Genomic DNA, 13,394 nt, shown 5'->3' with positions numbered 1-13,394 from the left:
AGGATGGAAGTAGCAAGGGGTCCCACAGAGAAGTGGCATTTCTGCTGTCTGGCTTTAGGATGGGAGGCCAGAGCAAACACACACATCTGAGGAGAAGGAGGCCACGAGACGGAGGAAGACGCAAGAGAAGAGGCAGCTGCAGTTTTTAGTAACTTAAGATGTAATTTACATGCCACAAAGTTCACCCATTTAAAGTGGACAACAGTTTTTAGTGCATTTAGAGTGGTGCAATCATCTCCATAACTTTAGAACATCTCATCGTCCCATAAAGAAACTTCACTGGCAGAGAAGCTGATTCCTGTCACCTCCCCTTGGCATAGGCAATCACTGATCTACTTTGTGTCTGTCAGATTTGCCTATTTTGGACATTTAATATAAATGAGCTCATATAACATGTGGTCTTCTGTAACTGGCTGCTTTCACTTGCAAAATGTTGTCCCCGCTGCAGCACACACCACCACACCATTCCTTTTTACCACCAAATGATATCCCATGTCATGGCTATACCGCTTTTCATTTAGTCCTCCACTGATGGACGCTAGGGCTACTCCCTCTCTGTGGCTATTGTGAATAATGCTGCCATGAACATTCATGCACAAATTTTTATATGGAAATGTTTTTCTCTCTCGGGTAGATAGATATTTAGGAGCAAAACTGCTGGGTCACATTTAGAATCCTAAGGCGCTACCAGCCTATTTTCTAAAGTAGCTGCGTCATTAGATTCCCATTAACAATATATGAGGATTCCAATTTCTCCACATCTCACAGACAATCGTCACTGTTGTTCTGCTGATTATAGTCATCCTAGTAGGTATGATATGTTATCTCAATGTGGTTTTAATTTTCATTTTCCTCATGACTAATGATCTTGACATCTTTTTAATCTGTTTATTGGCCATTCACAGATCAAAGAGAAGTAACTACCCAAATCCTTCGCTCATTTTTAACTTGAGCTGTCTTTTTATTATTGAGTTCTGAGAGTTCTTCATATCTTCTGCATTCTGTCCCTTATGGTAACTGCATCCTACTGAGGACATATCAGCACACATGCTCCATGAAGACAGGTACTTTGTTTTATTCACACTGTATCCCCAGCACCTAAAGCAATGCCCAGAACATGGCAGGTATTCAATGACTGTAGAAAAGAGAGGAAGGAGAAAGGATGGAAAATTCCAAAGAAAAAAAGAAATATTAAATAGCACAGGAAAAAGGGAGAGAGACACTCCAACTTAGTGTCTACAGTAGGCCAAGCACAAGGCCAAGTATGTCCATCCCTTACATCTTTTAATCCTCATAACAAGGCTCTAGGGAAGTATTTTGATGTCCACTTTACAGAAGAGAAAACTGGGGCTCAAAGGATTAAGTAATTTGTAAGGGCGTATCTAGTAAATGTTAAGCACTGTTACTGTTCGTGCAATCTTTCTTCTACTGTCTCCTTTTTCCTTCTGAGGTTGGCTCACTCCCGCAGGGCCTAATTCCTGGCAAGACATGTGGAAATAGTTCCTGTTGCTAAGATCAGAATTATTTCCAAAACAATCAGATCCTATCATGGACAACAGAAAAGTGGGAAAGATGGAACAAACATTATGCTGGGAGAGTGTTCCAACCAGGATGTCTTTCCACAAACATCCCAGATAACAATGACAGCTGAAAGCAAATGTAAACACAAACATCAAAACAGTGCAGTGTGTGACTCTCAGAGTATCTAAGAAGGTAAGAGACAAGGCTGCTTAAGAATGCAGCTGATGGACTGGTGGCTCAGTGGTAGAGCACTTGCTTAGCATGTGTGAGGCACTGGGTTCAATTCTCAGCACCACATATAAATAAATAAAGGTCCATTAACTAAAAAATATACATTTAAAAATAATAAGAAGAAAAAGAATGAAGCTGAGGCTTTGACCATGGAACTACTGGGAAGAAAGTAGTTTATAAAGAACTAAAATTCGCCAGGCATGGTGGCACACACCTGTAATCCCAGCAACTCAGGAGTCTGAGACAGAAGGATCACGAGTTCAAAGCCAGCCTCAGCAATGGTGAGGCACTCAGCAATTCAGTGAGACCCTGTCCCTGAATAAAATACAAAAATAGAGTTGAGAACATGGCTCAGTGGCCAAATGCCCCTGATTCAATCCCTGATACCAAATTAAAAAAAAAAAAAAAAACAACTAAAAATTCCTGGGTTTTGAGCCCAAATCACCATGGACCCTGTGTGTGGCCCTCATCTCAAAGGGGGAAAGATATTTGTAATGGTTTAGATCTAAAAACCCCACAGAGATCATTTGTTAGGCAATGTAACAACATTCTAAGATGAGAACTGTAACCTCATCAGTGAATTCATCCACTTAATGAAATAATCTGAATGGACTACCAGCTATGACTGTAGGCAAGTGGGGCGTGATTGGAGGAGGTAGGTCATTGGGAATGTGGTCTTGGTCTAGCCCTACCCCTGACCCCTTTCTCTGTTTCCTGCTACCTTGAGCTGAGCAGCTTTCCTCTGCCATGCCCTTCCACAGTCATGTTTGTGGAACTAGTAAGGCCCAGAGCAGTGAAGCTGGCCAACTATGGACTAAAACCTCAGAAACCACGAGCCTAGGTAAACTTCTCCTCCTCTAAATTGTTCTTGTCAGTATTTTGTTCACAGCAACAAAAAGCTAATTAATAGTACTGACTAGACAAGAAGTTGGTTTATGTTTGCTAGTATATTTGCTGAATATGTACAGAATATCATAAGTAATAATCACTAGATGATCATTACTAAAGGAATCTGGGGAAACATCTAGTCCATATTTTTTCTTAACCAAGGAATTCATTTTTCTCAAAGAAACAAAAAAAAATTAAGAAAAGTTCAACCTGCAGAATATAAAAGGCAGGGATGGTCTGGCTGGCTGTTCAGAGGGAGGGGATGAGATGCCCTCTTGAGCACAGTCTAACATATAGCTGGAGGCTCAAAGAGGTTAAGTCATGTGGCCAAGGGCACACATCTGAACCTGGTCATCAATTCTTCATCCAATGCTCTCTATCACACCATGGTACTTCTCTCTGCTTCCTCACTCAGGAGGTAGCTCTCCTAAAGTCTCCTTGCCATTGTTACCTGAGGCTGTTACGGCAATATTCGCACTGTAATCTCATTTTCTACACATCACTATTCCCACTATATTCTACACTGAGCGTCAAACAACTCAAACCCTCTGGGCACCAGATTAGTAATGATTACTGAGACATGATAAGAGAGTGGCAACAGAAAAAATAAAAACAACACCCCAAAAATATTTGTCAAAGAAATACCTGCTAAGTGCTAGGTATTGGGGGTAGAGTGGAAACAAAACAGGCTATGCGCACATGGTGCTTAATGATAACCTTTTTATTATTTTTAAAAAATTTTTGGTGCCAGGGATTAAACCCAGGGCCTTGCTAAATTGCTGAGGCTTTGAACTTGTGATTCTCCTGTCTCAGCCTCTGAGCTGCTGGGATTACAGGCATGCACCACCATGCCTGGAACTTAACCATAATTTTACCTGGTCAAATAGTATATTTGGATTGTCAAATTCAACACTGGTTAAACAGATTACTGGAGTCATATAAGAGATTAAAGATGCTTATTTAGTTACACTGCAAAGTCCTTTCAACGGTTACTGACATCCTCACATAATTTACACTGCCTGTAGAAATCAAACATGTAATTGTGGCAATACTAAGCAGGATGTAACATATTACAGAGAAGAGCAACAAGGTACCAAATGTTCAAGGCTTAAGAGAGAAAACTGACAGACCTTTCGTCCCTGAGGGCCATGGGTCAGTAAATAAACCACAGGTTGTGACTTGCCTGGAAACTGGCACTTGGCCATACACACATCTAAGAAAGGAAAAACGGTGGCAGTTCGGAGCAGAAAACCACTGTAGACCTATTGCCTAACAAAAATAGGCAGCTACCTGGTGGGATTGCAGCATGTATACACTTCCAAGGTGATTTAACAGAAAGTAGTAAGATAATCAACATCAAATACTTAATGCTGAAATACTTTCTGTTGTAAGTTTATTATACAAATCCACTTCTCTGTCACTACTGAAAATACTTTAATTCAATCTCACCATTGATAAACAAAGATTTAAACTTTAAAAACAAATTTTGCATTATAATTGGATAAAATATCCCAGTTCTATACCCACTCTACATTCTTTTACTACAAAATAGCAATGATTACTAGTTTCAGTGAACTTAAAAGATGAGTGTCACCCCAGAGATGATAATCTAAAAGACATTTCTAGGGCTGAATGCATTAAATAAATTAGCACATATATTAAGGAAGATGTTTGCTCTTAAAAGAATAAATCAAGCTCTTTATTTTGATCAAACCCCTTATTTTCTGACAATCCAAGAGCACAAACTGAACTTGTATAAAGAGTACTAGCAAACATGGCTGGCATCTGTGTCAGGATGGTGATGACAGACAGTGGAGCCAAGTCAATCCTTCCATGGACGTTAATCTATGGTTTGAAAAGGCTCAGGAATTCCAAAGAGAATGTTTAAACAACCCTGTAATATTGAACATGGCCTCCAACACGGCTCAGCCCGATTTATAACCCAAGTTCTGGAGTCAGAAAGATCTGGGTTCAAACTTACTTTACCATTCATTAGTTGTACAACTCTGAACAAAATGCTTAACCTCCTCAGTCTTTTTTTCCTTCAGTAACTTTTTTTTTTTTTTTTTAACTAAAAGCCATATTCTGTTCTGGGCACTAGGAATACAAAAGAACCAAATAAACCCAATACTACCTTCACATGCTGGTGGTCACCATGCAGTATGATAAAGGCCAAGCTCCAGAAAACACACCAGGTATAATCAGAGGATTTCAATAGGTTACCAAATACAGACAAGGTTTGAACCAGGGAAAGTTGCCTTGGAGAACATCTCCGCTAAGATCTAAAAGCTGATGAGGTAAGCAAGTGTGTTCCTGGGAAGTGTCCAGGCAGAGGAAACTGGTTATAGAAAGGTCTGAACGTGAGAACTCATGGTCTCTCTGGCTAGACCACTGGGGCTGAGGGAAAGTGGGGGCAAAATGAAGGTGGGGAGATTGGGCTTTAAAAAAAAGTGGTTCGAGTTTACCCTAACAACAATGGATGGACGTTCTGAGAGTTTTGAGCAATAGTGACAAAATCAGATATAGTGTTCAAAAGAAGAGCAGGTCCTTGGAAGCTAAACCTCCTGAGTTCCAATCCATGGGCAAGTTACTCTGGCTTCCATTTCCTCATCCATAAAAATGCAAAGAACAGCACCAACTTCATAAGGTTGTTATGAGAGGTCAATGAGTTAGTATTTGTTGAGATGAGTTAGTATTTGTCGAGTATTTAGACCAGTGAGTGGCAATGTGTAGCAAAGCCACTCAAAAGAATTATTTCAAGTGATTTTTAAAAGCTTACATCTTTTTTATAATATTTTATAGTGTAAGGCAAAAATCACAGTGCTTCTACTTATAATAGTGAAACACTAGAAGCAGTCCAAATGTCTTTAATGGAAAACTGGCTGAATAAAGCATTTGCCATTCAGACAATGGAGTTTGGGACACCAATAAGGAAGCTCTCTACACTCTGCTATAAGAGCCATCTTCCGGATCTAAGATAAAATACAGAATAGTAAGTGGTTAGGAAAGAGAAGGCAAATGTAGTTAGTTACATTAAGGCAGAAAAAATGGAAGGATAACACTGACCAATGGAAAATGTTAACTTGTGGGGGAAGGAAAAGAACTTTATACTTGGTTTACTTAATCAGGATCCAGAAGCTTTCTTTCTCTGAATATAACTGATTTATATTTTCATCTTTATAATATGTACCATCATTATAGAACACAATTAAATGAAAAAGAAGAAAAAGCATTCCCTAAAAACTGAAAATATAACCAACATATCTATGTATCAAAAGTGGTAGCAAATGTTAATCTTCCCTGTTAAATGTTAATCTTCTTCTCCTGCTCTTCGTCCCTACTCTGATCTTAGTTACTCTCCTTATATCAAAGAAGACATTTGGCATTTGTTTTTTAGGGATTGGCTAGCTTCACTTAGCATAATCTGCTCTAATGCCATCGGGCAGCGGAGCACAACAGACACTAGTATGGCAATATGTAAATCAATGGATGTGTAACTGATGTGATTCTGCAATCTGTGTATAGGGTGAAGGTGGGAGTTCATAACTCATAACCCACTTGAATCAAAGTGTGGAATATGATATGTCAAGAAATTTGTAATGTTTTGAACAACCCACAATAAAAAATTAAAAAAAAAAAAAAAGTGGTAGCAAAGGGCTGGGGTTGTGGCTCAAGTGGTGTAGAGCGCTCTCCTAGCACCTGTGAGGCACTGGGTTCGATCCTCAGCACCACATAAAAATAAAATAAAGATACTGTATCCACCTAAAAATTAAAAAATTTTTAAAAAGTGGTAGCAAAGCCACTCAAAAGAATTATTTCAAGTGATTTTTAAAATAATAATTTGGGCTGTGTGTAGTGGTGCACACCTGTCATCCCAGTGGCTCAGGAGGCTGAGGCAGGAGGATTCCAAGTTCAAAGCCAATCTCAGGAACTTAGCAAGGCCCTAAGCAACTCAGCAAGACTCTGTCTCTAAATAAAATAAAAAAGGTCTGGGGATGTGGCTCAGTGATTGAGCAACCCTGGGTTCAATCCCTGGTACAAAAACAATAATAATAATAATAATAAAACTCAATGGTAACCTCTAGAAGTTACCAGGACCCAACTTTTCTTTCTGCAAACTGACAAAGGAAATGAATCAAGTATTCATCCTGTCAAATCTTGCCTGAATCGTATTTTATGGTACTCAAGAGTTCTCTAAGGAATGGCTGATGCTAATATAAGAGTAATGAAAAAACTAGAAAATAATCAGTTAGCAACTGATGATTGCAAAAATCATTAGGTGAAAGGTTGATGGGCAGCTTCCTAATGAAAGAAAGAGGTTGCAAATATATGAATCCACCAATGAAATCTTTCTTTTTTTAGTACTGGGGGTTGAACTCTGGGGCACTCAACCACTGAGCCTCATCCCCATCCCTATTTTGGGCCAGACCAGTGAAATCTTACTATCACTAAAAGAGAAAACTATATAGCTTACCTTCCCAATATAATATCAAGTGCAAGGTGTTTTCCACAAAAGAGATTATTCCTGAATCTAATTGTTCTCTAGATCTAATTGCCAGCTTATAAGAAACAGAGAAGCATTAAATGACATCATGAAGATGTGGTGGAAAATGTCTTTAAGACAAATAACCCAGTTTCCTTTACAAAAAAGTCACCTGAGAATAAAGAAGATATGAAGAAATTGTTTTATACTGAAATAGACATATTCATAAAATGCAATGTGGAGCCTGACTTCTGGATCCTGATTAAATAAACCAAGTATAAAAGGCCATATGAAGACACCTTGGGAAAACTGAACACTTTTTCATAGTTAAATGATACTAAGAAATTACAGTTAATCTCACTATAAGTAATAATCTATAGTGTTTAAATTTTTTAAAAATATTTTATGAAAAGCACTTTTCCATACATTATCCTGATGCTGGATACCCAGAGCATGTACAATAAATACTAGTTAAGATAAACCTTTAATAAATAAACCTTCAATTTCCCTCCCAAAATAAAATACACCCTCATCTTGTTTAAAGGTCACTATACTCTCTTATCACCAGCCCAATCATATTTCCACACTAACTGGATTATTTGCAGTTCTATGCACAAGTCTCATGCTTTTCCTCCTCAGGTTCTTCAAGACTCTGGAATACTCTTCCACAATCTCTACTTGTCCAAATCCTACTCTCTTGAGGACGGTCCCAAAGTTAGCTCCTACATAAAAATAAAAAGCCTTCTTTGAATCTTCCATTAGAAGTTGTTATTGCTATGGTTCACCTCTGACGTCTACAACATCCTACTTTGTACTGTTATTTTTTAGGTTCCCTTATGCAACACATTAATTCTGAGTAATTCTAGCAAATATTTATTGAACACTTACTGTATTCTTAGTTGCTAGCAAATGGCTAAGTGGCTTAGCTAAGTATAAAGTATACTACAATGTAGAGACAATTTCCCTGGCCTTATTGATTACAGTCTAATAAAGATTACATTAACCACATAAGAAACTACAAATGTTAAGAACTGTTACAAAAAGAGAAGTTTAGGAGCTAAGAGAGGATAGAAAGAGGTGTGTTAAATTAAGTTTAAGCTAAAAATGCCTCAGATATGTGCATCCTTATGTGGTAAACTATAACCTGCCTTGGTAGGCCAAAGGAAAATCTAATTTAGGGGTAAAGAGTACACTCTTCTAACAAATACTTGAATCTTAGTCAATCACAGTAGCTGAGTTAAGTCACCTGCAGGGAGCAGTTGACTCCAATAAGATAAAACACTGAGCTGTAACCATTTAAGTTGTGGTTGTATCTCAATTCCACTTTCTATCCATAAATGTTTCTGACCAGTTGCATCTCAGGAGTTCTTTGGACCTGTTCTGGTTCTGAGTGCTACCTGACTATAAATTCGGGAATAAAAGCCAAATAAGATCTTTAAATTTGCTGTAATTTTTTTTTTTTTGACACATCTTACTCACAATTGGGCCCTTTCACATGAAGTACATGACTTAGGATTGTCCTCTTTTTTAATTTTTCTTTTTTTCCTTTTGGTATCAGGAATTGAACCCAGAGGCTTATCACTAAGCCACATCCCCAGGACTTTTTGAATTTTGACACATGGTCCTGCTAAATTGCTTAGGGCCTCGAGAAATTGCTGAGGCTGGCTTTGAACTTTCGGTCCTCCTGCCTCAGCCTCCCAAGCCTCTGGGATTAAGGCGAGCGCCTCGGTGTCCAGTGTAGGATTGTTTTTTAAATAAATTCACTGTGTGTCTCAATTTTTAACAATGCATCCCTCTTCAGATGTTTAAGGGCTTAAACAAAATAATGTAGGGCTACAACGAGACACACAGTAAACCCTCAAGAACATTTTATTCTTTTCACGACTAGCTACGTCCATTTGGAAAGAACCTGATTAGTCTTTGGATTCCAATCCTTAGCTCTAGGTCTGCCAAAAGACAGAAATTCAACAAGTATCTTACAAATGAATAGAACATTAAAGGTGGAAATATGTAAGAATATCCAGCATTTGCATCGGGAGTCTCTTTGCAATGTGGAGCACCGTCATTTTAAAGGTTAAGTGACGCTCGGAGAAAGAAAGAAGTCCGACAATATCTTGGTCCTAGCCCCATAGCCTCTTTTCCGTCTTTCCTCCTCCTTCCAAAACTCGACAACCCTCGCCCCCGAAGGCGCCCTCGAGCCCCACACCCCCGGCAAAGCGCGGAGCCCTTCCCAGAAGGCTTTGCAACGCGCGGAGAACTCTGGGATACAAATGGGTAAACAAACCTAAGACAATAGACGCAACCCGGGCCCGAGAGACTGGCCTTAACCTCGCCGGGTGCTTTCTTCAACCTTTTTGTGTGCTCACCTTTCCTGGAACCCCCACCATCGGGGGCCTCACTAACGCCCGCAAAGGCTGGGAACAGCGCCATGGACACAGGCCGCTCCGCCGTTCCTCTCTACGGAAATGGCCCCTGCCGCCGAGCGCCGATTGGAGGACTCCACCGGTCGCAGTGCGCTCTGGGAAGTGTGGTTTCCCTGGGGCTCCCCGGGATTCGACCTCAGACCTTATGGGGCGGGACAAGAGAAGCGAGGTGCCTGCAGGAGGGGACAGGGAAAGAGGGCTTCCTTCCTGCTGGTTGGTGCCCTGTGGCTTCTGTGAGAGCCGGAAGTGGAGGCGCTCAGACCGGGAAGGGACTAGGAAATCGGAATTCTAATTCCCCCTTAAACGTACAAAGTCATTTTGTCAACTGGGTCGGATGAATCAAACGCTGTAAACTTTAGTTTCGTTATATGCAGAATACTGAGAGAGTAAATGAATGAATAAATAAATAAATAAATAAGTGTGTGTGTGTGTGTGTGTGTGTGTATCTTAATGAAAGCTGTGTGAGTTGTGACTGTCGAGATGTCAACACTTAAATCAGGTTGCCATTTTAAAGACCCCAGAAGTATGAAAGAATGCAAGGGCCCGTCCAGTTCAACGTTCTATAATAGGAAATACATTTGCCTGCCTATGAAGTATTCTTGTGGGGTGGCGGGGAGAGGTGCTGACTACAAATCTAATCAAATCTGCTACTAGAAATACAGGAATAAAGGAAAATTAACAGCCTTCATACCACCTAGAAGAAATCAGCCAAATCCAAAATGAGGGAAATCATAGAAAGCTAATGACTGGATTTCTTTAGCAAATCAGTGTTTTTGAGAGTGTTAACGAAAGTTCCACCCTTGTCCCCAATGCCAGCCCAATAAGGAAAACATGATTTTGCAAACATGGAAAAAGATGTTTCATTACTTTGCTAGCAAAGGAGAAACACAGGGGACTCCTTTCCCCAGAGTCTGTGATTCTATCCAGCAGGGGAAACAGAGGGCTTTTGAAGAGGTGAGTCAAAGGCTATATTCCAGGTGCACCTTGTCAGGGGAAGTAAATCACCTGTGGCCCTGAAAGATAGCATTTTGTTAGGTCTTCTGGCGCCATCCTCAAAATCTGAATTGCTTCATTCCTGTGGTGTGTGTTTGCTCAAGGACAGATAACTCAGCCTAGGATGGGAAGAAGGGTAATCTTGCTCCCACAAGGTTAGGGAGAGGGAAAAGAGAAGGGGGGGGGGGGGGAATGTCAGTTTTAAAATAGGCCGCCATGGCAGAGCAGCAAGTGTTCTGCCCTAAGCATGAAATGTGGCCTTGTAATTCTGATTGGACAAAATGAAGAAAGACCTTTTTTCTTTCCTTTTGTGTGTGTGTGTGTGTGTGTGTGTGTGTGTGCGCGCGCTGGAGGCTGCAACCCAGGGCCTCTTGCATGCTAATGCTAGGCAAGCATTTTACCACTAAACTACATCAAGAGATTATTGATAATTTTCTTACATGTGCCAAAGGACAAATGGCACAAAAATGTCTTTTTAACTTTCTTAGGTATTAGAGATTCATACTGAAGTATTTGCAAGTGAAAATAGATGTGATATTTTCCTTTGGATTCCAAGGAACTCAGTGATCTTCAGAGATAGATAAAATGTCAGAAATCATAGATGTGCATCTAATCATCTAATCAAGTGATGAATGAACCCTTGCATAGGTGCACATCTGCATGAGAATTGGGTTGTGTGAGTCCAAAATCAACACTTTCAGCTTCCAAGTCCCTGACATAGTATTTGCAGAAAGGGGCTTAGTAGGACAGTAGGGACAGTAATCCTCTACATTTCTGCAACTAAATATCAGGTTCTGTCAAAATCTCTGGCTGTAAATTACCTCAGTTGATCCATGTAGTATCTGCCTTCACTTCAGATAACTTGATGGTAACAGTTTTCCTAATACTTCCTATTTTTCCATTCCAGAAACCTAAGAATTAATATGAAAGGCTTAAGAAATCTAAATCATAATAATAATGTTTCTGTAATTTGGACATACTAGGTATTTTGTATATTTATAAATGTGTAAGAGAATTTAGCATGAGATCCTGTACACGAACAATTTAAAGTAGGTAATCAAATAACTAGTATAGATTTCTGGTTGTAAGTTGAAATCTTGATGAAGCTTATGCAGAGTTCCAGGACATCTAAGAAACCTAAAGTTTACCATATCTGCAACTGTAATTGATTAGCTTTATTAAGAATGAATAATTGCAGTGATAGTCCGATAAATGAAGTACCTAAAAAGGAAACAGTATTGTTAAATCATATAAAATGTACAAGTGCTTTGTAGAGGTCAGCAAACTTTTTCTTAAAATAACACATTGTAAATAATTTAGACTTTATGGGCCAAAGGGTCTTCTTCACAACTACTGTCATTATATTGGGAAAGCAGTCACAAACAATAAAATATATAAATGAATGGGCATGTCTATGTTCCAGTAAAATTTTATTTACAAAAACAGATGGTAGTCCCAACATGCTATAGTTTGCCAGCCCTAAAGACTTCAAAATTATAATTGAACAGTGTTTAATTAACTACCTTTATAAATTCAAACCAACATTACTCAAGACCCTTTTAAAATTATTGCTAAAATCTGGGGCTGCGCTGTCCCTCTCCTCGATCAATACCCAAAGGACTTAAAAAACAGCATACTACAGGGACACAGCCACATCAATGTTTACAGAAGCACAATTCACAATAGCTAAACTGTGGAACCAACCTAGATGCCCGTCAAGAGATGAATGGATTAAAAAATGGCATATATACACAATGGAATATTACTCATCAATAAAAGAGAATAAAATCACGACATTTGCAGGTAAAAGGATAGAGTTAGAGAAGATAATGCTAAGTGAAGTTAGCCAATCCCAAAATAAAAACAAATGCTGAATGTTTTCTTTGATATAAGGAGGCTGATTTCTAGTGGGATAGGGAACAGGAGCATGGGATGAATAGATGAACTCTAGATAGGGCAGAGGGATTGGAGGGAAAGGGAGGGGGAATGGGGTAATTAATGATGGTGGAATGTGATAATCATTACTATCCAAAGTACATGTATGAAGACATGAATCAGTGTGAATATACTATGTATATAATCAGAGATATAAAAATTGTGCTTATATATGTAACAAGAATTGTAATGCATCCTGCTGTCATATATAAATTAAAAAAATAAAATTTAAAAAAAAATCTGCGGCTGGGGCTGGGGGTCAGCGGTAGAGCACTTGCCTCTCATGTGTGGGGCCCTGGGTTCTATCCTCAGCACCACATAAATAAACAAAGGTATTGCATCTATCTACAACCAAAATAAAATATTTTTTAAAAAGAAAGAACCAAAAAAATTTTTTTAATTATTACTAAAATGTGTTAAGACTTATAAATAGAACAATGAGAGCTTTATCCTTCAATTAAAACATTTATTCCTTTATATCCAACAAAATTTCAAGATATGAAGAGGACAGAGAGATATGTTAATACTACTAGAAAATACAGTTAGCAAAACCCTAATTGTAAGAATCCATAGAGAACAAGCTACATAGTTCCTTCAACAAAGTATAAGGAAAAAAAAATAGAAAGAGAGCCACAAAGGGATGCTATGGCTTGACTATTTCTGTCTCCTCCAAAATTCACATATTGAAACTTAAGAAGGTGATTAAGTTTCACCACTTTAGTGGGTGATTAAGTCAAGTGGTGGGATTAGCAACCTTAAAAATATGGGTGGAGGGAAACAGTGTTCCTCCCACTTTCCCTTCTGTCTTCTGCCATGTGAGGATATAGCAACTAGGTACCATCTTGGAAGCAGAAACACCTCTAACCACATATTAAACCTGCCAGGGACTTGATCACAGACTTCCCACATTCCAGGTCTGC

At 39.0% G+C, this 13,394-nt stretch overlaps 1 protein-coding gene across 2 annotated transcripts in view; it reads right to left on the bottom strand.

The window, feature by feature from the left end:
• The window catches only part of Nrde2 (NRDE-2, necessary for RNA interference, domain containing), a 44,179-nt gene extending 34,543 nt beyond the window's left edge, over positions 1–9,636 (bottom strand). For both annotated transcript variants that reach the window (XR_006851026.2, XM_046440671.2), the window contains exon 1: positions 9,490–9,636. Coding sequence is in view for 1 of the 2 variants with exons in the window: in XM_046440671.2 (XP_046296627.1) it covers positions 9,490–9,553 (64 nt within the window). In the remaining variant the exon portion in view is untranslated. The remainder of the gene's footprint in view (positions 1–9,489) is intronic.
• Positions 9,637–13,394: the final 3,758 nt, after the last annotated feature.

The sequence above is a fragment of the Marmota monax genome, unplaced genomic scaffold (genome assembly GCF_021218885.2).
Source record: "Marmota monax isolate L192 unplaced genomic scaffold, Marmota_monax_Labrador192_F-V1.1 WCK01_AAM20220418_F8-fsc00017, whole genome shotgun sequence".
NCBI classification, from domain to species: Eukaryota; Metazoa; Chordata; class Mammalia; order Rodentia; family Sciuridae; genus Marmota; species Marmota monax.
This window is presented reverse-complemented; position numbering and strand designations above follow the sequence as displayed.